The 25,939-nt window shown below is 38.6% G+C and overlaps 1 protein-coding gene across 7 annotated transcripts in view; it reads right to left on the reverse strand.

The window, feature by feature from the left end:
• The window catches only part of LOC133519877 (rho GTPase-activating protein 100F), a 61,186-nt gene that overhangs the window by 15,719 nt on the left and 19,528 nt on the right, over positions 1-25,939 (reverse strand). For 4 of the 7 annotated variants that reach the window (XM_061854047.1, XM_061854053.1, XM_061854052.1 and 1 more), the window contains exons 2-12: positions 9,434-9,553; positions 7,373-7,456; positions 6,577-6,675; positions 4,682-4,958; positions 3,991-4,132; positions 3,004-3,177; positions 2,281-2,421; positions 2,073-2,200; positions 1,512-1,974; positions 1,177-1,262; positions 564-715 (exon numbers count right to left, since the gene is read on the reverse strand). In XM_061854047.1, coding sequence (XP_061710031.1) covers positions 564-715; positions 1,177-1,262; positions 1,512-1,974; positions 2,073-2,200; positions 2,281-2,421; positions 3,004-3,177; positions 3,991-4,132; positions 4,682-4,958; positions 6,577-6,675; positions 7,373-7,456; positions 9,434-9,553 — 1,866 coding nt within the window. Of the gene's footprint in view, positions 1-563; positions 716-1,176; positions 1,263-1,511; positions 1,975-2,072; positions 2,201-2,280; positions 2,422-3,003; positions 3,178-3,990; positions 4,133-4,681; positions 4,959-6,576; positions 6,676-7,372; positions 7,457-9,433; positions 9,554-17,298; positions 20,418-25,939 lie in introns of those variants that run through there. The other 3 variants (XM_061854051.1, XM_061854048.1, XM_061854050.1) reach the window with 3 other exon arrangements.

Genomic DNA, 25,939 nt, shown 5'->3' on the forward strand with positions numbered 1-25,939 from the left:
ATTTCAGTTGAGTCAACATTAAGGAACTTTACTATTATAAATCATGATTGAAATGGGTAAATATGGGTATACACCTGAGCAATTTAGCTGAGTGCGCCTCTGTGAGATGAATGCGAGTTTTCATATATGCTTCACACATAACACGGTAGTCCAAGTTAAGCATTCACCTTGGTTTTAAAGTTCTGTACCCAAAGGGTACGACTAAGACTCCGCTGTCCGTCCATCTGTCTGTATATCCGTCTGTCTCCGGGCTGTATCTCATGAACCGTGACAGAACTAGACAGTTGAAATTTTCACAGATGATGTATTTCTGTTGCCGAACAACAAATACTAAAAAGTACGGAACCCTCGGTTGGCGAGTCCGACTCACACTTGTTCGGTTTTTTAATCTAAGTTATAAGCTATATGTTTCAGATAGTTGGACACTTTTTGTACAACTCACGAAGAAAAGAAAAATCAAATTCGCTTTCGCAGAGGCACTTTGTCAAATACGAGTATTTGTTGATAAAGCGCCTCTGCGAGCTATGATACGAGTATATTTACAATATGTCTTAAATACTCACATTTTTAAGCGCGTCGTGTATGTTCTCAGCGGAGTAGTGCGTGGGCAGGCGCGGGCGCAGCGTCTCGTAGAGCGCGCTGGTGGAGGGCGCGCGCGACAGCCACGCGCGGTATTCGTCCGACGTGAACACTGACGGCGAAGATGTTAAACGACCTGTGGTGAGGCTCCAGTACAATACTGTACTTGAGGCTACTGCTAGGCTGACTATCGAAAGTTGAATCTGTTAAAATCAACTGTTGATAGCCAGACCATACTAGGTCTTTATATATACCATTTATCTCAGGCTATAGGTAAAAAAAATGCGCTGTGAGTTTCTAGAAGAAGGTACTTAATTCACATTTATAAACCAAATAGGATTCGTGTGGCCAAGGCTTCAACCATGACAACTGCTTACCAACCGACTCAGTTATAGGGTAGATCTGTCTTGTAGGTAAGTAGATACTTATACATTTTATTTTTAGGACTTTTGAAAGAAGCTCAGGTATTCATTGTCCTTGATGGCTGATAACAGGATTTAATGTTAATGTTTTTTTCAAGATAGAGAAATCTTCAGAACTTAATAATTCCGTTTCGATCAATTAAAAATGAAATAACTCCCATAGTATTGACATTACCTCTGGAAGAACGTAGATCTAAACGTGAAGACAATGGTTCCGGTTCATCTTGAAGTACGCTTCCTGCGCGCCTCGATAGCCCTAACCTGGTACAAAAAACATAAGTAGGATTTAAATTAGGCACCTTGACGTATTAAAATAATTCTTATAACAAATTTTAAATTACTTAAGAGTACAGTAAAATAATTCATTTGTAAATTCAGTTTTAATAGATATTAAAACGTTACGCCCCAACATTTATTTTACAAAACCCAAATGGTTTTGCATAAATCATTTAGAAAATGTGTTATGGCTTTAGTACTGATAAATAATGATGACATATCAAAAGTTCTTACCTCTGACCCGTGTTCCTGACGTCCCTTGGTAATGAATTGAACTTCGAACTAATATCTCTTCCCAGCGTGCTGCTTCGATATCCACTCAGACCAGAATAATATGGCGTTCGAGTGGGAGCGGTCGCCTCTGTGTCCGACGAATAATCCAAACTTCTGTTCCTTCTGCTCGTTCCAAACTTCGTGCTATACGACGGTAATCCTAAGCCAGTCGTCCCATAAGTCCCTCCAAGAGTGCCCAAACCGGATCCCGTCAAGCCTCCACCAAGGCCGGAACTCGTTAGGCCAGATCCTACTAGGCTTGACCCGGTTAACCCACTAAGGCCAGTGGTGGATAAACCAGAGGGAAGCCCAGGGCCTCCATAACCGGAACTAGTTAAACCACTGCCAGTCACGCCACTGCCTGGTAAACCTGACGCTCCCATTCCAACTCCATATCTTTGATTATATCTTGATAAACTTGAAGCTGGAAACAATATTCATAATTGAATGCAATTGTTTGGTAACAATCCGCAACTCCATGACACTTAAAACCGAAAAACTTTAAAGCGAATAGAAACTTACCACCAGTAGCGGCAGAAGCCTTTAAACTAGACCTTAGCAACGAATGCCGACCAAAATCAGAGTGAGTTTCGGCTCTAGGTAACTGTTGTTCTGAACCAGATCTTGGAACTCGTGGATTAAAACGCGAGCTGGAAACAATTCAAAACGTCAGTCTCATAGTTAAAGTAATAACGAGCAGGTCAGGCGATAATAATTGTATTAATTTTACCTTCCACTATCAGATGGATAGTATGAATGCACCTTCTCAGCGAGACTTTCCAAGGTATTTGGATACGACCGCTCGTACGGCACGAAATGCGTTGCAGCGGACTTAGGTTGTTCCGTGATTACTGGTGGTGGCGGGCGATAGCTGCGGAAAAAATATAAAAGGGGGAAAAATAGAGTAAGTAATTACTATTTAAAAAATTACTAAACTCTGGACAAACCTTAAAACATAACGTTGGTTAGGGTATTTTTACCTATATTTCTACAATGCATTAATTATAATGCATTAACCCAGAACAATATTTATCTACGGCTAAATTACCATTGTCAATTAACTGCTTTGAGGAGTCTACGGCTGAATGACCTAGGTCAGCAACTAGCTAGACATAACGTACACTTCTCTACTTCAGATCAGAATGCGATCGTGATTTGTAGTTCAAGTGGAATTTGTAGTAGAAAGCGGGCCCAATTGCTGGTTGGCCCACTGACTATACGGCACCGTAGAGCGCAATGCACCGTGGCTGACGAATAAAGATTTACAACTGGCTGTATTGTATCTCCACGTGGAGTTATCAGAAGGTGGTCGTAAGATGTAGTACAAGTCCATCGCGTTGGAGTTCGGCGAAAGCGGACCTAATTACAAACAGTCAGTCCACCGACTATACAATTCCGCTAAGCTCGACGTACCGTGGTTGAGGAATAGAGGTTTGCACTAGCTGTATTTTACCTCCACGTGGAATGATCAGAAGGCGGTCGCGAGTTGTAGTACAAGTCCAGTGCGTTTGAGTCCGGCGAGAGAGCGCCTAGTTGGAGTCGACTGCGCTCCTCGCGCCCGTCACCCACCGGCCTCACGCCACCGCCCGGACCCACCGCCGAGCGCAACGTGCCGTGGCTGTAGGACCTGGGAATAATTCGATCTTTTAATATAATTCTTTAGGTATAGACTAAGGTAATGAAGGTCTGCGTAAGGTGCGCGATATGGTTACGTTTAATATCAACTGCGACTCATGGGAAGACCTCGCAAAAAACCGCGTTGAGTGGAGGATCAGCCTTTTGGTCGCGAAATCCATGATAGGTCTTGGTTTCAAGACTTGACCCGAAAACGGGCAATAAAACACATACGCGATGATAGTCGCATCCGTACGGACCCTCAGCTTATTTGCCATAAATGTGGGCGATTATGCCGTTCAAGAATCACTTTATATAGCCACGAGCGGCGCTGTCACTAGATCATAGATGCTGCTTAAATCATCTGTAAAGATGTTCAAGGCCTGATGTTGAAGGTAATTGACTTAATCTAATCCTAATTGGTAACGAGCCAAACAGTACTGAGACGATTAAATGGACAACCAATGTAGCAGTCCTCAGTTCTTGTCGCCCTAACACAGGTTATATACATATCAACGAAAACGTATCAGTTTATACCGTTTCTTTTAAATCAAAACATACTAATTAATGCTGGAAATGCCAAACAATAGCCAAACGTCCAACTTACATACTAGATAGAAAGGTGATTATTGTTTTGTCAGTTTTCGACTATTTAATACTTAAATGTAGATAGTAAAGTCCATCGAGTCGATCCCGATCTCAGCCCCGGTCCCTGTCGTCGTGGTCCTAGCAGTCCCACTTGAGGATGACCACTTGCGGCGTGTTGTGCTCCGAACGGGGCAGAGATGGCGAGCCTGTCCCTGATTTACCATTATTTATCACTTACTGCGAGTAAAGCCCATCGACTCGGTCCCGGTCTCGGTCCCGGTCCCTGTCGTCGTCGTCCCGGCAGTCCCGCTTGAGGACGACCACCGGTGGCGGTTTGTGCTCCGAACGAGGCAGAGACGGCGAGCCTGGCCCTGATTTACCTGGTGACAATATCCTATAATATTAAATGAAATCATAAAGAAAGAAATGTGTTGCAGCGGTTGCCATTTTAAGGTGTAGTGGGATGTTATGTGCGAAGATGAGAGTTAAATTTAGTAAATATCGTCATAAAAATCATGAATGAATGTTGGCTTATAATAGAATCGCATATATGCAAAAAAACGATATTAAAAGAAATAAGACTTTTGTACCTATACATTGCTCCACGGGCATCTTATTTCGTATAATGAACTAAAATTACACCCAGAAATTTCGAACCCTTTACAGCGGTCGTGTCACCGTTGGTGGTGATTCATAGGAATGTATTATTAATAATAAATAGTTTTATTTCATGGGCAAGTATCGTTATAATCCAAACAATATTATGTATGTATTTTGGGTAAACTATAAGTACTTATATTTTTTTTATTTAATCAATTTACACATGAAGATGACACGAGAAAGTTCTTCCTTAGTTAAAATAAATATTAAAATTATTTAAAAATGTATTAAAATTAATGAAATAGAAAATGTATTGCCAATTATCTTACCTTTCCTCTGCCTCGTACAGAGCAGCAACCGCCTCGGTATCGACATGATGATGACCACGTCATCCAGCGACATCCGCCTCACATCGACGAGGTTGACCGCGAGGATCTCATCCCCGACCTTGAGACAGCCGCTGTTGTACACGGCCGACTCGAGAGCTATCCGCGAGATGAACACGCCGTCTGTCCGCGTGCCTCCGTCGCCCTCTCTTATGTATAGACCCAAGGTTTGGCCTGGCCGCTTCACTATTTCCACTAGTTGGACTATATGGCGGGCATCCTGGGTTGGAGAATAAAATAATTATTGATAAGTGATGAACTGGATTTATTGGAGAGTCTTTACAATTTACTACTTTTATTTTTTATCATTTAGTATACAAATCAATCAAATGTACTTAAACTAAGTAAAGCCGGCTACTATGTACATAGCTTCATAGGCAGTCTTACTACTGAGAAACCTAAGGAAGCCCGTAAGAGAATAGTTAATCGTAGATACTAATCAATGATAAGTTTAAAACTGCTGTAACTCTAACTAGAGCTTGAGTTTTGCCAGACATAAATATAGGTGCCTAAAGCTTAACCAGTTAAGTCAAGCTACAAATAAATTCGGCAAAACTTATTCACGGGAACGTAAACTCTCAATTCAGTCTGAAGCTATTTATCGAATTGATCTGTCCAATCGAGGCCCAATCTATCTCTCGCATTCAAATAGGCGTACAATCAAGCCGCGGGCTCTACCGCAAACGCGAGTACCTCCCGACAATGCAGGGTTGTTTAAATAGCACATCGACTGCGTACGGTTGATGTGGACCAGTATAACTCTTAACAAGGATTCTGCATAGTACTCATGAATAACGGGTTCTAGTTGTGCTGGACGGGTGCAAGCGGTAGATAATGTTTTGTGAACAACCTGTGCGGTCTAGATTGCGTTCGCAGTGCGAGGCATTCCCGTTATCTAGGGCACCGCCGGGAACAATACAGATCACTAGAGTACCGTTCTTTCACGGGGTTCTGTGCTAGGTTACGAGTCGAGTAATCGGGTCAATGGAGGGTGACGTTTTAAGGTTAATCTCTCGCTGAACTAACGTATATGGAAAAACTCTGTTTAAACAAGCTCACCGAGGTAAATTATAGCCGATGACGTACAGTAGGCTTCAAAAGTGCATGTACAAGTTATGAACGAAATCATTAATAAATTGTCCATGCAAATTTGAACCTAATGGTACATTAAATCTTTAAATAGGTATATATAAGCTGTTTATAAATATTTTTTTTATAAAATTGCACTGTTATCGAAGTCATGTAGTATGACATCAATCGTAGTCCGGCAAGTGAGCCAATTTTGTACGTAAATATAGGCACTTCAAAAGTTAAGTAAGCAAATATTTTGAACTACAAAAATAAAACAATTTAGTTGTTATGTGCTTAAAACTTAATAAAACAATTGTTTACGAAAATCATAACCATGGAAGCTATTTACTAGAAACTCAGTTTTTTTTTTTTGTTTTGAGTTAGTTTATTTAAATTTTCTTAGCGCGTCACTAAAAATATAATACTATTTTATGTCTGTCGAGTCCTTAATAGAGATCAATCGAATAAATTGCTTCAGGGTGAATCGACAATTTAAGGTATTGCGCCAAATATCAGAATAGTTTTTCGAATTGAAACTGTCGTGAGACATTCTAACATTAAGCTAATTTTACGGTTTATCTCACGTGTTTTTATTCACTCACGTCAGCGGCGCGGCGTGCAGCAGTATGCGACGCGCGGCAATCGTGAACGTTACTCACGCACTGTTAGTGCTTGAAAATTACATAAGCTCTCCAAAACATGTCGCACGCACTAAAAACACGTGAGTAAAAATAACACCTTAATTATTTATTTTAGTATAAGTTTACCTGTAGCGAGAAGAATTTCTTGGCGGCTTCAATATTGTTCCGGCCAACTTGTCGTATCTCCAGTATCCGAACGATCATCTCGCCGCGGCGCTCCACCGCCTGAAAGAGTTTTGAAAATGTTATGTCTAAATAAATAAAACAATTTAAATCACGAGCAGTCTAACCGCGGGAAGGATATTAAAATAGTAAATAATGTAAAGATTAACTCCCTTACTTATAAAACTTAGCTAAGCTCTGTAAAATTTTGTCCCTTTCTAACAAACATAAATGTTGAATTCAAACGTTTATGAAAAACACCATAAAAGAACAGGACGTTAAACAATCGTATTTTACAAAAGATTCGTTCATAAAAATAAAAATAAAACAACCATATAATCACAAGTAGGTACATTGTACAAAAAAAATACTTTTATGTAAGTACTTGGTAACTATAATCAATCAAAGCTTTATATTTATGATGTTTAATGGAATTTCTTTTATCGCCACAAAAAAAAGAGCTGAGGTCAAACATTGTTAGCGTAAAGGGTTAATAATTTTGGCTAGGAAAGAGAGTCAAAATGTATGTATCGTGTTTCTAACCACACTAAATACAAGTATCACCCGCCAGTTTTCGTGAAGTACCTACGGCGCGGTCATACATTATCACGGTGAAGAGTTCAAATTAAAAGATCAAATCGATACAAATTTAGCATGGCCAAAGTCTAATATTTTGTACGTCTTCATATTAATGCTTAGAGTATTTTTTTACTTTATGTGGTGGCTACAACCTTAACGTAAAAAAATCTAAAATACCAACCTCGAGCGCCGCGGCCGTGGTCGCGTCGTGGTCGTTCTCGACCATCTCAATTTGCCTGAATATCTCATTGCTAACCCCCGAGACCTGAAACGTGAAAGCAGACTTTGTAATCGCATTATAACCCGAAGTCGTAGAGGTGTAGAGGGTGCTACACCGTAGTAAAATATGGCGTAGCCGAAGTCAGCAAAATTTATTAGTTTTAAGATTTAATCTCTAACGGCCTGATTCTAATTTGAATATACAACAAAAATTAAATCTGGATTCAATCAGTATTAAAAGTGACGTTTTTGTTTGAAGTAACGTCATTTTTGACATTGACAGAGCCGATCCATATCCATATCGTATTGAGATCTAATTTTTGATGATTATTAAAATTAGAATCAGGCAGTAAACTATTGTGGCGTGGTATATCATGTAGTGTGTCAGTTTTAAGAGATAAGTATTAAACGTAACGTCGAACATACTGGTTGTTTAACTTAATACGACTCCGCCGCTACTCGTCCTCAGGTGGCGATCCTTGCCAGCGCGTTAGAATGATGATGCAATCGCGACTCGACACTCGTGCGACAGTGTTTCGTTCTCTCAGAGAAAACTTTTACTACTACTAACTTAACCGCGGCGTATAAGGAACTTAATGATTAGGGTCTGCGTTAGAAATTTACAGATAGTTTTTGTGGTGACATTACTCACAGTGCATCTCACTCGCGATCCAGAGTGAAATACAAATAATTTTAAAATAACCAAATTTAACATAGAAACTTGTTAGAATCAGACATTATGTTCACAATAATGTACAATGTATGTAATTCTACATAGATTACATATTAGCTGCAAGCGTGAAGCCTTGTAAGCCAGAAAATGTATCTAACATTTTCAGAAATTGCAACTACACGCTCAGGTGCATCGCTGCGCAATATAAATCTGCACGGTAATTTGCACCATAGAATTATGGTCTTAAAGCACATTACTAAACGGCGCAATGCACTATCTAAAGCTTCATTCCAGACGGTGTAAACTGTATTTTATGTACAGTTAGTTACTTATTTAATACCTTATATTATATTAGACACTGCAGGAGCGCTCCTATCATACGAGCCATAAAATGATTGAACAATATTGTGTATAGTATATAGGAGGCGTACCTATCTAAATTTTGAAAATGATATTATTTTCATATAAATGTTCTTCAATATCGGTCCCACATTACTGAGGATCGTGACCACTGGTTTTGCAGCTCTTGTGATTTATCTCAATCGGTCTTGTTCTCTCGGAGCCTTCACCGCTTGATGGAGTTTGCCTTTCCTTATCAATTTGATCAGACCATCGATCAATCGCAATCAATGGCCAGTTTAGTTTATTATTTGCAAATTGTCACCATTAGTATTAATATTTTTGCCATGCCCTAACAGGGTATCATATTCGTATACCTACTTTATAATGTTTTAAAAACATCTTATGTAGAAATGAACATACATGGTCGCAACAAAATAGAGGTATATACCTAACTTTGAAATAAAAAAATACTTGAATAAATATTATCTAATCTAAAAATCCCCTTCAAGTAGTATAACATGATATATCTTATGTATTATATAGTGTATTAGCCTAGAAACTACTTCAGTTAATCAATAATTTATGTAATCCGGCCACTAAAAGTGCAATATTTAGTAAGTGTGCAAATGTGACTGTAAGTGAAGTAGCTACGCTAAAACTAATCTTATTTTAAATTAAATATGATTTAATCAACAAACCGTTATACGTAATGTGCCCGAATAATTTAATTTCTTTTCAAAATGATGGTTGACATTAAAAATCAAAAGATTTAATCATACTGAATTCAATTTGATTGACGAGCTCATGATTGAATTCGCAACCAAGTTGATGTGATTAAGAATAATGTTTCCATTTTCAATCTCAGTTTCAATTAAACAAATTTTTGCTTAACTCTGGAGACGATAAAAAAGATAAAATATTGTTTAAACAAATTGAAATCATATTAGAATTAATAATGTAAATTATAAAATCAGATGAGAACGTTTTCTGATAAAGAAGAGAGGTTACCTTTCTAAAATCGGGCTGCAGCACGCAGGGCGGCGCATGGTTGGCGCGCGGCGGCTGCGGCGGGCCGGGCGGCGCGCGGCCCGGCGACGCCGTCAGGTCCGGCGCCGCGCGGCCGTTCTCCTGTAGATACAAGGAAACTTTATTGAGAAAATAATATACTTGGATTTTTTCTGGCAATGAGAGAAAAGATCTAGAGAGCGGAGTTACATAAACTGCACAGATAGTATCCACCCCAAACACTAATGTTTTTACATGTTACTAACGGAACATCGTACGAAGAAAGAAAATTTGAACTTCCTACTGATTATACAGACCTACATAAAAATCTAAATATGAAACGCGTATTTATATGCGACACATCCTTATTTGAGTAGCTTTAAAAATATGAGGCACATTCAGATAAATTATAATAGATCTTGATTTTAAAAATCTCAAGACGTCATCAGTTTTGCAACAATATATTCAATAATATCATCACAATCTTCCGGTTAAGCCCGTGGTTGAGTGGTAGAGAACGCCGTCCGGCATTAAGTCCGCCATTTATACTTCAATGTATTGTGCAATAATGTTTAAATAAATAACAAAATATACCTACATAAGTCATCCTAAGTGCGAACGTTATCAATATGCATTAATTTGTGCTTTCTTCGTCATGCAGGATATTATTCCGTGTTCCTATATTCTATTGACAAAAATTGGGAATAATACCGTATATGTTATGAAAGTCAGTCAAAATACTTGAAATAAAACAATACATGTTCGTTTAGCAATCGCTGTTTCGGGTGCAGGGTGTAGTTGTTAAGGAGAACATCATATGAAATCCAGTGACAACGTAAATAATTCACAATAAAAGTAAACTGTTGAGGACGAAAAGCCAGGAAATTTGAAAAGAACAAAAGATTGTGCGTTCGAGTGGCTATCAACTTTTTACCACAACAACTTTGAAAGTATACTTCTGTTTAAAATTTTACTAGCCAAGTCCCTCTGCCGTGTCACTAGCTACTTTACACTAAAGTTCTATTAGGTACATGGATACAAAACTAAAATACAATTGAAATTAAATGAAAATTTGACATGAGAATTCGTTTGCTATTGAGGCAACTTTAACCTAGTAAGGTTTTCCTTGGAGTCTGTATGATATTTTCATAGCATGACGCCCTAATAAAAACGTGTAATCAACATGAAACTACAATTTTGCTTTAGCCCCCTCTTAACTTATTATAGTTCGTGTCATCCACGATGACGCGCAGATTTCTCAAATCTAACCTTTATTAACATGACAATACGAGTCAAGGCACGCGTCCTCGTGAATGACACGATCTATATTCAGCTTCAAAAGTAACATGGGCTTTTAGTAGAAGCATTGACAATCTGATAATGGGGGCACGTATATATGTTTTATCTAAAGTGACTTGTTTAACATTAATCATATTATAAACACACATTAGGTATTCATGAGCTGCGTTCGTAGTCACGATTTATTTTTGTATGAAGAAGTGACAGGAAAAATATAGGATAAGCAGAATGCTTTTACATGATGACCTATTTGGCAATGTGATCGCAACCACATGCTATCAATTGAATGTCTTGTGAGTTAACTTTGGCACGAGTCTGACATCGCAAAGATTTATCGATTATATATAGGTAGGTATAACTTGTGTTAATACACATTATACACACTATTTATATTAGTAGCATTTAAATATTGAAGATGCTTTTAAAGACCATGCTACCAAAAGTTGAAATGAAGGTTATTGCTTCAGACCTACTTTTCCCCTTAAGATGCAGTAACAAAAAATGGAGTTTTTAAAAAGTCGTAGCGCTTTGGATCACAATACGGCTGCTATTAATTTAATTAGCTTTCTCGAGGGACTGTATCGATTCAAATCCTGAGTTTTAGGCTTCCGCTTGTCTAAAATGCACTTTATAAGATATGTACAAAAGGTAAAAACATGTAAATTGCTTTTAAAAATCAGCAATATCAAGTTTGAGGGAACGTATCGATTACTTTTTATTTATTTAAACGCAACATGATATCCGCGCTCCCGGGCACACTCGCTCACGCTTAAGCTCTTTTAGAGTGACAGAAGCACACGAATTTACTGTACCTTTTAAATTTAAACAATTACATACGAAAAGCACGAACGAACTACAGCGCTACAGACTAGTATCGCCATCGATCTTCATTTTGCGTAATAATATAAAAACACAACGAAATGTATAAACCAAAAGCGCTGAACTTTCCTACTTAATAATGCCGTGTCAAAGCGAAAAAGTCCTAATTAGTAAGATTAACTTGGCTTATGGAAGGCCGTGCCACCTTCACCGGGCGGGTGCATGAAAACTTTTTAAGGATTCTTTGTATTTTTCTTCCTTATATATTATGAAATACTTCCTTATTATGGAATACTTAATATTAATTAATACTAATATCGACCTAAGTAATATACCTACTTATTAATAAAGCATACTGTAGGTATTTATATTATATTGTTTGTGATATAGAACATTTAAAAACAAAACAGTTATAAGGTTGACGCCAATGTCTGTCTGTCTGTTGCATCGTAGCTCTCCGAACGATTTTAATGCCGTTTTTTATGTGAAAGCGAGTTTTCTTAGCTATGTTTAATAGAAATCAATCCAGCAGTTTGAAGAATATCAGTTCTTTTGGAAATTATGTAAGGCATTTTTGGCATGAAATGGATTTTTGACATGGGTATAGCGTAGGAGGTATTTCAAATTTATAATTTATTTAAAACGGTAGCTACTTTGATAAAGAAAACAAAATATTTAAGACCAATTTAGCACATGAATAATACATATCTAAACTAGAACCTCTTGCACTCGACTAAATAAATGAGTATTAAATAAATATGCAAACTTGAATTTGTATGAAAAACTATGTAGAAAAAGGGTTAAATTGCAAATGATTTAAAACAAAATAACGATTTTACTTCTGCTTTTCTTTGTAGATAAACTAGAGAATAAAAATGGCTAGATAGTGTAGTTGGAAAATCGTTGGAATCGTGACATGTTTAAAAATGTGACCGTTATTTTAAATAATTCTACGCAAGGCCTAGTTCCGTTTTACGTTCTGGATTTTATGGCCCATAATCCGTTCCTTCGACTCGAGAGTATTTTGTTTCTCCGCGAATGCGTTAGGAATTTGGCGGTCGATCGAGTGCGGGGGTGAGGGGAGGCGCAAGGGGCCCTGACCCAGTTCCGACCCGCCCCGGCCGTACACACGAGGTCACTGTACTGCAGTTGCAAGCCTCCGAGAAACGCAGAGGTGACTGGACTATCCCACAACGTGAATCGTCTCGTGGCTAACCGATGCTACCGCCATTGTTGTTTCATATCGTAAAAATTGTCGGAGTCTAAACAGAGGGCCTACCGCGAGCCACGTTTGACGTGTTACCTCTCTGTCACACTTGTAAATTCGTACGTAAGTTTGACAGGGTGGCAACACGTCGAACGTGGTTCGCGGTAAGCCCTCAGTTCCTAAATATATTACACTTACTTATAGATACTTAACAAAAAGGTCTACTTTGTCGGGAACGTATCGTGTATGGCAGCTACCAAAATATCCTGTAGAAATCTGTATTATATACCGTTGAATTTGAAGCCAAGTTATCAAGTTTATCAGAAGTGTAAAAAAATAGCGTCACGTACCCGAAATTAATTAAAGGTTCATTTGAAACAACATTAATATGTATTGTTTATAAAGGCAGTTATTAAATACAATCATAACGTTAATTGACACGCCAACTCATTCGATTTGTTGATTCATTCCAACAGAACCGCCCTATCCGTGCACGTAACGAAAAATAGACAAACAACTGGAAAAATCCTTGTACGTTTCACTGGACTTTTTCAACCTTTTCTATTTACAAAGCAATTACGTGACCCTCCGCATGTAACGAACAACCACATGTGCATTCAGTAACAGCGCATTAACCGGACCCCACTCATTCTAAATTAAGACTTATTACGATGCAGAACGACACACGTTCAAATAAGCGAACCGTTTTGATTAAAAATCCAGCTTTATTGTTACCAGGACGTCACAGCAATTGGAATACAGTGTGGGTACTACTATTCGTCACGCTATATCTCAGTCGCAGATTGCAATCAGAAAATGCAGTCTGTATCGTATGGTTTCAAATATAAATTGGTAACTGGGCCAGAAATTGCATTTCTTTTTCATCACTACTCAAAAAAGTTTTTTGATATCATAATATATAGTCCAGAGTACGCCCTCCAGACTACACGATCCTCACCCATCTGGACTACTTGCCCGAGCCATCGGAGTCTGGCGGCTTTCGTTTCTCCAATGATGTTCGGCTCGGACAACAGATCTTCCATCTCCTGGTTCCTGCAGAGTCTCCAGGTTCCATCCTCTCCATGTGTGGATCCTAGGATTTTTCGGTAGATCTTCCTCTCCGCTACCAGTAGCGCGCGCTCTTCCTTTTGTGTCGAACGCCCTAGGTACCGCTGGAGAGATGAAGTGCAAAAAGACCTTAGCGAACTCGGCGCCGTCGACTGGACAAAAATGGCTTTGGACAGAGAAGCATGGCGGTCTTTTGTGTCGGAGGCCAAGATCCACTTCGGGTCGCTGCGCCACAGCAGTAAGTAAGTACAATATATAGTCATTAATGTTTTTATTTATTTATTTAAACTTTATTGCAAACATAAAGAAAAATGTACAAATGGCGAACTTAATGCCAAAAGGCATTCAGTTGTTTTATTATAAGATAGAACATAAAGACTATAACTTAATAACACTTCCGGGAAAAAATAATTTATTGAAAGCGCTTACGCCGATGAGGTTTAGATCCATTCACTTAAAAGTACAAACAGCGTAGCCCCTATTTTATCTCGAAGGAAATAGATATGATTGTCAGATCCTTTTGTATACTTACTTACCTAAATACCTACCAGTTTGATCGCCGGGAATGTCGGTCGCTAGGACCAAGCTTGGCATTCAACTCGACGAGAAATTGTGTACATTTAATACTAAATACACACAATACTGCTTTCCGCAATCCTCTTTGAGACTCTCAATTCGTTCATTTATTTATATCTAACAAAATGATCACGTTATATACTCCATACACTCGCCAACCTACGTGAAAATTACATTTCGCCCAAATGGAGTCTATATTCGGAATACGATTACCGTACAAAGGCTCTTCGACACAAGAATAATGTCATTACAATTGACGATATAATATTACATGCCACTCCGGTAAAAATAGGTCTCTAAACTCGACAGCCGGCAGTCTCATATACTTTACAAAACCATGTTTTAATGGAATACAATTATTTATTTATGTGTAACGACGATGCCTGTTGCTGATTTATAGTTGTACCCACCTAACGAAAGCTACGTTGCGGATTTGATGTTATTGTGAATTAGGTATCATATAAACTTATACCTATAGATAAACATGCTTACTTTTTTCATACTGAAAAAACAATTTCATGTTGTAGTTAAATAGTTATTAACTATACAAGTGCGGAAACTAGAAATTACGCAACGAGTGGCGATAAATTAAAACACGACCGAAGGACTAGTGCGGGAATAAGCACTTTCCGTGTCTATGTCAAACATTAAAAAGCCCGTATGTACTGTAAAAGGTTGTAAGATACACGTGCGAACAAGTAATACTCAACTCGTGTCGAGTTAAAACACTACCTTCGGTCGTGTTTTAATTTATCACCACTCGCTGCGAATATCCTACTTTCCGCACTTGTATCGTAAATAACTATTTTACCACGGCTCGTAAGAGACTGCCAACTGACTTTCTAACCCAGAGATGTTTCCTTTCACCATAAAGCGACTGGTAAATGTCAAGTGATATGCCGTAAATTCATTCCGAAAAAATCATTGGTACGAGCCGGGGTTCGAAAACGCGACCTGCCAGATTGAGAGTCACACGCTCCTACCGCTCCATCCAGCCAACCATCACGTTATCAACGCTACCTCTCAAAACTCGAAAAAAGTCTCTATCAGAGGCATCTCATTTTATAAGTCTGTAGAACGGTATTCCGTTTTACAATTTATTGGGATTTTGATATTGTTATAATACGACCTTCCGACGATTGGCATTGTATCGCGTGCGCGCCGATATGTTCGATATGTTAAGACATGTCATTGCGCGCGATGCTTAATCAAACGACTGACAATGCATTTCGCATGCACCAATGAGCGGGTGCGATTGTATCATACCAATATCGAAACGTCAACAGATTTTATAATCAGAATATCACTCATAGCCTAGAAAACCATACTTCAGGAGACTTAATCAGTAGGCCACATCGATCACTAACTTGCGAAATAAAATTGCCCCAGGTTTTGTCAGACATTGTGATTGGTAATGAAATTTCCTGCAAAAATACAGCCGGCAACAATACGCCACGGCAATATAATCGCAATTGGATTTCAAATTTAATCCGTTTTGCTGTAATAAAGTAGCTACGCTAGCCACAATATTGATAAATATTATTCGAGTTGTCTGTTAGCCAATGACCGGTTCGCGGATTCATTCAGTTTTGTTTACAAACAAAATTAATAATTGTAGTGAAAGTGGTTATCGAAAAAAACTCTAGTGAAAGAAGTCGTCGCCCCAGAGCGCGGTGAGACGCTTAATATACCGATAAATGTCCTGTGAAATGGGTTGTTTTATGCACTTGTTTACTATCTACTTTTTTAACACGATTGTATAAAATACTGTAAAAATCACAGAATTATGAAAAATGTTTGCCAAACTGAAAGCAATAAGACTTACTTAAATGTGTGTACAGCGGTGATGATTGTCGACATTTCGACAACATCCAAGCCAATATATTTGAAGAGTGTGAGTGTAGACCGCAAAAATATCAAAGGAAATTAAATAACAAATAAATTATAAGCACATCTTCCTGCGGAAGACTTCGATGGACTCTTGAGAAACCTTATACAAAGAGGTTTTATAAGCAAGCATCCTTATAAATGTTCGTGAAAAAAAAATCATAATTAACTTTTCTTGAGCTTGTCAAAGCATGCAAAGAAATAGTTATTTGTTTTACAAGGGGGCAAAGTTGTTGTTTAACCGCTCGTGCTAATATTTTCAATGCACGAGGGTTAAACAAACTTTGCCTCCGAGTGAAACACATAATTTTTCACCACACCAACATGAGGAAACTACTAACTATGAAATACCGAAAAATTCAAATGAAATCAAATCTAAATGAACGTAATAAAAAAATAATCATTCAAAATCATAATTTAAAAGTGAAACAACTCAAAATTTTCATCTGATTACTTTGCCCCACATGTGGATAAAATGCAACTTTCTGATTCGTTTTTGAACAATCAAGAGGGCCTTTACCAGTTGCTGTGGTGAAAAATAAATTGTCCTCTTAAGTAGAATTCTTTTGGATAATTAAGCCAACGTATTGATTATATATTGAAATATTGCTTGGCGATTAAGCTAACTTGCTAATTATCATTATTCATAATTTAATTAAATACAACAGTTAGGTAGTTATTAACAATCACTGCCAGCGACCCGCTAGGCGAGCTCTCTGTTCGTGGGCACTTTTCCCTACAAAGCGGAAAAATAAAGTCATAGGCCGTACCTCGCTATGGCAGTGAAGACGTTAATACCGCGCTATGAAAAGTTTTTAAAGAAAAACTTGAAGTCACCGTGACTCCAATATTCAACTCATTGTATCGTAACGGATGTCGCGGTTGTCCCGCGCCTCGTGCGCTCCACGCGGTCGGCTGTCAGGAGCGGCAAGCTTAGGTACTAACTAAAGATACGGTGCGAGGGCAGCTCGTGTGCAACTATGAAGCAGAGGGCATATAAAAATAAACTTACACAGTCACAATAAATGTACGGTGGGATCATGTCATAACATTTTATAGAAACAAATTACTTCGATAAAAATTCAACAGAGTTAACATATTAGAACGACTTTAAAAACAAGTTAGTCCAAGACTGAGCAAGACGCTTTAGGGCGGCATACACCGGCTGCCGGGTCGATGGGCATGGTCCGTACTCCTAATCGATAGCGCCGTACTACCGCCTCAATGGAATGCGCGCGCCGGTGGCCTTACGTAACGCGCAACACCAACACCTGTTGCTTAGTACTACCACCCACTTATAACCTAGCTAAATCGAAAAGTTTCCCGCCAGTTTTACTAGCGCTTATGTAGAAGGAAACTGGATTTGGCCGGTTGTTCGGAGTCAATGCACCACAGCAACCTTCGCTGCACTCAAGGGTGCATAGTAGTGTAGAAAAACGATAATGATCTTCATTAGCGTATTAGGCGGTTATAATGAAGAGAAGGGTATTGTTTTATAGAACGTTTTAACTTTTAATATAAACCTCATTGTTTGCATTTTCATAAGACTTGTTGGGCTTTATTTAAACAATTACGAGACAGATTCTATTTAGGCTTTGGCTATATCGTATGTTTGTTTTTACGATAGTATTTATCGGTTGACTATTTAATATTATCATATAAAATATACTTGTAAAAATAACATCCGAATGACGAAAAGACCTAAATTTAAATTCTGAGTTAAGGACAAAGGCCGATGCCGACAGCCAAGTTTTTGTGAGCATTCTGCAAATCAGCTACAAAATAAGCAAGGAAACGCCATTACCCAACTCGGCCGCTTTAATATATCAAATTTTATGGTGTCTAATATCTATAAAATTGCCAGCTGCCCAGATTATGATCCAGTCCAGGCATAAATGCATAAAAATCAGGGCACTTCAATTTAGAACTTGCACCTAGATTGCTAGGTAATTGCAGGCAGTAACCATTCGTATTTACACTTACAAATGTAGTTTTGCCATAACTTTGTTGCATTAAGCAGAATTAAATAGTCATAGTTTTCAGCTGAAATTAAGAAACAAATTCTTACTCTAAGTACTTAAGTATTTTTTAGGTTTATTAATGAAGGTAAGAATCTACCTAAAGATTTTTGTCTTTAAGAACTCCATTAAATATAATGGAAATTACTGCAAAAGTTATTCGTTATTGATATTATCATTACCGTTTTCGTAATGGGCAAAGTTAAAAAGATACCGACCGCCGACTTTCATTACTAGAAAATATTTGAGCGTTCTTTTGTAAAATGGAAATCGGTCCAGACTAAATAAGTATTTAATTAAACCTCCCAATAATCCATCGTACGATTAATCAAACCCTTTTAGACCCTAACCTACATAGTTGGCGTTCATTAAATTTTACAAACTTAATTCCTCCATAAGTCGCTATTACATCAGACTAGAATCAATATCCATGACAGATACCTACTCGTATATTACGAGTTTACTGGTTTGGAATTTAATAAGCAACTATTAAGTTTTAACCACAGTAATTATCAAGACGACCTCCAAGTAAAATGACCTAAAACCTTTGGTTAAATGGGCGGTACAGACAAATTTGACATTTACAACCGAAGCCAATCAATGAGCAAGGTAACCTTTGACATGATGATATATTTTTAAGTGGCTACGATTGTTACTAAGGAAGTTCATTCAGCGCACTGCCAGCGACTCGCTACCCAGTTTCTCTATTGGGACCGTGCGAAGTGCATGGTGGGGCTAAGTAAAGGGATCCCAGCGCATAAGGTGGTAAAAATTTGAACTAACTGCGGATAGCGTCTTTAACATTTCGTACGAACATATGGCTCGAAATGAAACTTTGATTTACGACTACTCCTAAAATATTCATTTAAATTGTATGGTGTAAGAGACCATTGTAAGCTGTATGAAATGCTTAATATAACTAACGTATTTATCTTGATAATTGTTAATAATGTATCCATGTAAATAGCTTTGCAAATGCCACATATGGCGTGATCTTTTTCTAGAAGTTACGAATATGTATAGTAACTTATCCTTAAAAGATAGACATTTGACATCGCGGACTTTTTTGTAGACCTATGAACGAAAAACAACCCCACCATACATTGTGTTGTTATAGCTCAAACGGATTAGGCAGCGTTTTCAATTAAAGCTCCTAGCCAGCGTGATTTTTTTCCGACAACATCGTTATATTTCAAACAATTTACATAAAACCTTAACAAGTTATATACTTAAGCCTTCCTCAAGAATCACTCTTTTGATAGATGAAAGTCGTATGAAAATCCGTTCAGTAGTTTTTAGTTTTGGAGTAGTTTTATAAGATGTAGTGAATTGACGTTTTCCCCTAGACTTGCGGACACTAGGTTGCGTGACAGTCGTGCACGCTCCCAATTTGTAGTCGCTTTTCGCTACATACGGGTTTTCCCATGTTATCGGCTACGCTCGTAGCGCGTAGCTCGCGCTCGTTTAGCACATTCCATGATGTGTTAAGAGGGAAGAATAGCTTTGCAATCCTAACGAAATAACGGTACTTTTTCTATGAAATTTCCATTTCGGATAAAAACTGTTTCCACTAACTTAACAAATCACTTTTATTTTTAATGTCGATCACTTCAGCATAATATATTCTAGGTTTATAGGTTTCGCTTATTTTTTTTGTTGTTTGTATTGGAATTTTGAAAAATAGGAAAACCTATAAGTGAACCTAATTTTTCATTGTATCAATAATATACTAAAAATTCATGGAGAATGGGAAATATTTAGAAGTGGACAAACATTTCCCTGTCACAGGCGTATTTTAATTTTAATTTCTACAACCACAAACGTCACTTTTAATACTGACAGATCAGTCATGTCCTGCTATAAAAATAGAATACACCTGATTCTTTCGTCATCGGGCTACGACTGATTTTCTTCTACTTGTGATACCCTGCTATGTGCTACGGTGTGCTACGGCATAACGGTACCTCGCGCTAGATGAGTTGTTCTCACGAAAATCACTAACAAGCCTTCGAATTGGCTTACACTGCACTGACATCAGAATGATATTAGAAAAGCTCCCAACAAGTTTGCTTTCAAAAAATCTGTGCGTGATTTATTTGCTGGCAGTTTAAAGATCAATAAGTATCAGTCTGACGAATTGGTTATGTATTTATGTATATATATTATAAGTAATTTATGTGTATTAGGACTCTAATTCTTTCAATAACAATTTCTTTTACTTTTAAACGCACCGCCTACAATCTTTTCTGCTTTGCCCTAAGGTTGACTGGTAGAGAATGCCTCATGGCATTAAGTTCGCCTTTTGTACATTAAGTTTTTCTTTTGTGCAATAAAGTTTTAAATAAATAAATAACCACACGGGGGCCGTACGCAGAAGATAGGTTACCTTAGGTACGGCAAAACACCTAAACACCAGGTCTATCACCTACCTTCCAACCTCTTCTATGGTTCCAGTCGTATTTTGTCTCAAGTGGGTGCTCAACAAGGAGATCCGTTGGGTCCCCTCACTTTTAGCCTCTCAATACAAAAAGCAATCGCTGAGCTTAAGTCCCCGCTCAACATTTGGTACCTCGATGATGGTACCATTGGAGGTAAACCAGAAGAAGTAAAGCGAGACTTGCTTATTTTGCTTCCGCGCCTTAAGGATCTGGGGTTGGAAGTTAATGCGTCCAAATGTGAAGTTTTCGCGTGCGGGTTGGAGTCATCTTCTTTCTTCCCCTCCTTCTCATCGGTATTGCCTGGGCTAAGGGAACTTAGCTCTAACTCTTTTACTTTACTCGGAGCCCCTTTATTTCCATCTGCAGTACCCGAGGCTCTGCTAAGGCGAAAAGAGCTCCTTCTGCTTGCTGGCGAACGCCTCAAGGACATCAATCCGCATGTAGCTTTGGTTCTATTACAAAAATGTTTTGCCGTACCTAAGGTAACCTATCTTCTGCGTACGGCCCCCGTGTGGTTATTTCCTGACGACATCGATTGCTTCGATGCCGCTATAAAGTTATCAATAGAGTCTTTGGTAAACATCTTTATGAACGAAAACCAGTGGACACAAGCAGCCCTTCCGGTCCGTCACGGTGGCATTGGCGTGCGGCGTATAAAAGACGTGTGCTTGCCAGCCTTTCTGGCGTCGGCCCATGGGGTGGCAGACCTTGTTGCTAATATTGTACCAAAAAATGGCGACAGAGTGTGCATACCCCATGTGGCGGACGCCTTAAGGGCATGGTTGTGCATCAACCCGGGAGCAACTGTGCCAGAGAACCCAAAAATTCAGCGTGCATGGGACGACACTCTCTCAAAAGCTACATTAGACAACCTCATTATGAGCGCCGCGGGAGTTGACCGTGCAAGGCTTCTGGCAGTGTCGCAACCAGAATCAGGGGCATGGTTGCACGCGTTGCCTTCGCCCCAATTGGGCACCTTACTCGACAGTGACTCACTGCGCGTGGCTGTTGCTCTCCGCCTGGGCTGCGATGTATGCCAACCACACTTTTGCATCTGCGGTTCCATGGTGGGTGCTGACGGCCACCACGCACTGAGTTGCCGTCGTTGCGCAGGTAGGCACCCGCGTCACCATGCCCTCAACGATACTGTCCAGAGGGCCCTTAGGTCGGCTGGTGTCCCGTCGGTGCTTGAGCCCCCTGGTCTTAGCCGCACCGATGGCAAACGACCCGATGGCCTGACCCTAATACCATGGGAACGGGGGCGGTGCTTGGTGTGGGACGCTACGTGCGTCAGCACCTTCGCCGCCTCCCACATCAGCCGTACCTCGCGCACGGCCGGAGCGGCAGCCGAAACGCAAGCGGCTTTAAAGAGGCAAAAATATGCCCCTATTTGCCCAGGCTACATATTCGTTCCATTCGCTGTGGAAACGGCGGGTTGCTGGGGAGCGGACGCAAAACGTCTTATACGCGAACTAGGCCGTCGTCTCAGGCAAAAGGGGGAGGGTCCCCGCTCCGAGTCGTTCCTAGTGCAAAGGCTGTCCATGGTAATTCAGCGTGGAAATGCTGCGAGTATCATGGGCGCCTTTGCACCCGGGACGGTGGGGAGCGGTTTGTTTGTGTAAATTTTAAGTTTTAATAATATAATAATATGTTTTTATAATTAAATAAATAAATAACAGAAAAGAATTATTTAATTTAATTAATAAATAAAATAAAAATAAATGATATCATTTAGTTATCGTGCGTCTCGCTCGCGCCAATATAAGTACGAGCGAAATGTCCTATAACTGAATTTTATCGTATTGATGTCAGTGTGCGTTCGAATTGGCCTTTAAATCAGTGAGAATAACTCATTACTTGTAGCTTGAATCTTTTAGAGCTTATACGCCGTAACGTAGCCTAAGTGTAGTTTCGCCGCTGTTTGGGCCATACACATTTTATAGCAAACTCGTTCACGTCTTTCCTGTAGACATCGCAAATTTAAGGGAATCTAAAGCTAATTTTTACGCGGCACCTTTACAAGCGGGATACATTTTTTTCAGTACATGAAACTCAAATAAGAAGAACGGGATATATCCTGAAGACACGTTTCAATCATATAAAACATATTATAAATAGAAACGTGAATAAAATAAAATATAAATAATAAAATCATATTATTGGAAGGTACATATGCGTGGAGTAGCGCCCTGATTCGAATTTAAGAAACGTCGAAAATTTGCTAAAGATATGACATGGATACGTCTCAAAAGATGGATGGATCAGTGTCAAAAGTGACATTTCTTCAAACATATAAACTTAAAGTTCGAACCAGGCCGTGAGTAAGAAACTGCATATCAACATGACTAACTTCGAAGACTGAAACTAAACCGTAATACCCAAAGTAATTTAAAATGCAATCCCCGTCCACGAAAGAAGGCACTGCTAAGAATAGGATTATTGTAATACAGCGGAGTACAGTCAGCCTCGTAATGGCGCAATACGGACGCCAAGGCTAACGTCTAGACGGCGACAGCCAACCGGCAACCGTTATTAACTTGTCATTCACGGGATGACGTCGGCTTATTGATATTTGCGGTGCACTGGTATTTGCTGTGTGTATAATGGTTCTTGTGACGTCATTATTTAGGCTACTCCTCATGACTTGCACAACACAAATAAGATGCTTCTAGAGATTTTTTCCACTCCACACTTGAGAGCGTTTATTCGTGGCAAAATGAAAAAATAAAATAAAAAACAACAAGTAACAAACACAATATATAAGCCACGAAATGGTCCCGCCTCAGCATGGTGCTAGCCTGATATGACTGCCAGTGATTTTAAGATCGACTTCATTAGAAGCGCGGCGCATAGGGCGAGCCAGCACTTGTCTATAGGATCATAATATCCGTGTTATTATGAATATTCATACAATATATTACAATGTGGTATTGTTGTTAAATACTCGTACTTACTTCTACGCAAAGATTTACAGCCCAGTATTTATATTTCAGGTGTTTACCGCTGTTTTAGAAAAAAAATGTGTTCAACGGTACATTATTAGGTCTTAAAATTCAAGGGCTGAAGTTACAAAATGAGACGATGTCAATTATGTGAAACATTGCACAAAATTATTTTGTGCAATATTTTATCATCCTATTTCACTCATAATAAGGAAGTAAAACGCTCATAACGTATAACACTTAAGTTTGAAGTAGTTAACTTTCATTCAGACATTAAATAAAAAAATAAAAAGCAGTTATAACGAAATATTTTCATATTTCTTTAGTACCAATTTATAACGGATACAAATAAAAGATCACTCAACGCAGAATTAAAATTTACGAAAATCAGATGCATTCATATTAAATTATAACTAGGTATACTATGATCCTACGCATCTGCTTTTGTTTATATAATTCAAAATATGCACAAGCAAGACATTCTAATATACAAATGAAATAGATTATAAGAATAGACAAAACGCGGCCCTATAAAATGAGGTAATCAATATTGGGAATCTCTTATTGGGAAACTTAAGAGGCTTAATTACTTCGAACTTTCTTTTAGGGTTTGAAGTAAGACAGACAAGCTCAAAGACTAATTAAGCGTTTGTTTGTTTAGTCTAATTTAACCCAGCTCAAACCCGATCAAATAATGACTACGAAACTCGAGTTAATAAAGTACGATCACGATTGATAATGCTTTTTCATCGAAAGGTTGCTCGTGACAGGCGATAGCACATACAGCATGTTTTTTTAGGGTTCCGTACCCAAATGGCAAACAACGGAACCCTTATAGATTCGTCATGTCCGCCTGTCTGTCCGACTATGTCACAGCCACTTTTTTAATTTAACCGCAAAGCAAAACGAGGCGTTGGTTTCAGTACCTACTTCGAAATTATTTAAAAATGTATTTTTGATCTAGAATTAACTAAAAGATTGCAAAAAAAAACCGGCCAAGAGCATGTCGGGCCACGCTCAATGTAGGGTTCCGTAGTTACTCTTCCGTCACAATAAGCTAAACTGGAGCTTAAAGTATAGTAAATTGTTAACCAAGGGATGAAACGGTACCTTTCACGCGAGTTAAACAAATAGGCAAATTTGCATAATCAGTATCTCAATTAAGTCTTTTTACTATAGGAGAAACTTTTTGCGATAACTCAAAAACAGCTAAACTGATCATATCTGCTACCTATACATTTCATTTAATGTCTTTCTTAAGCTCTACTTCCACGATTTTTTTCATATTTTTTGGACCTATGGTTCAAAAGTTAGAGGGGGGGGGACACATTTTTTTTCTCTTTCGGAGCGATTATCTCCGAATATATTCACTTTATCAAAACATGTTTGTTGAAGACCCCTATTAGTTTTGAAAGACCTTTCCAACGATACCCCACACTGTAGGGTTGAACCTAAAAAAAATTCACCCCCACTTTACGTGTAGGGGAGGTACCCTCAAAAAAATTTAATATTTATATTAGATTGTACGACTTTGTCGGCTTTATTGATTTATATATCCATGCCGAATTTCAGCTTTCTAGCACTAACGACCACGGAGCAAAGCCTCGGACAGACAGACAGACAGACAGACAGACAGACAGACGGATATGGCGAAACTATAAGGGTTCCTAGTTGACTACGGAACCCTAAAAAATCGAGCGATAATTTATTGCGCACTTAGTCATCTCAGTTGTGACGTCGCGTCAGTAAGTGTGACCAATAATGCGACGAATGTAATAAAAACAAAGTAATGATACATTGCGTGCTGAATTATTGTATAAGAAAAAGTAAGTAATAATTTATAAGTAAATAAAACAAATGAAAATTAATTTATGTGGACCTATACTGTGTACCCTTAGAAAATGTGGTCGTATCAAAAATACACGCAGTATTTTATTCACAACCGATATTTATGAACATCGCTTATAGAATAACACGCGGATGACATTCGGATGGCAACTGCAGCTACTCTCAGTGTTGGCCGAAACGTTAATACTAACTACTGTAACCGGCCGTTAACGTTAATGGTTCAATTTGTAATGGTTAATTGTCAATAGATATAGATAAATGCTTAAATAGGTACATACTTATTTGACAGACACACAAACTTATAAGTATCGTTTACGTCTTATGGCACGCTAAGATAAAGATTTACTGTGCATTTATTTCACAAAATTGCCTTACACCTCGTTGCAGGATTATAGAGATGAACAGAG

Source organism: Cydia pomonella, chromosome 7, assembly GCF_033807575.1.
Source record: "Cydia pomonella isolate Wapato2018A chromosome 7, ilCydPomo1, whole genome shotgun sequence".
Lineage (NCBI taxonomy): Eukaryota > Metazoa > Arthropoda > Insecta > Lepidoptera > Tortricidae > Cydia > Cydia pomonella.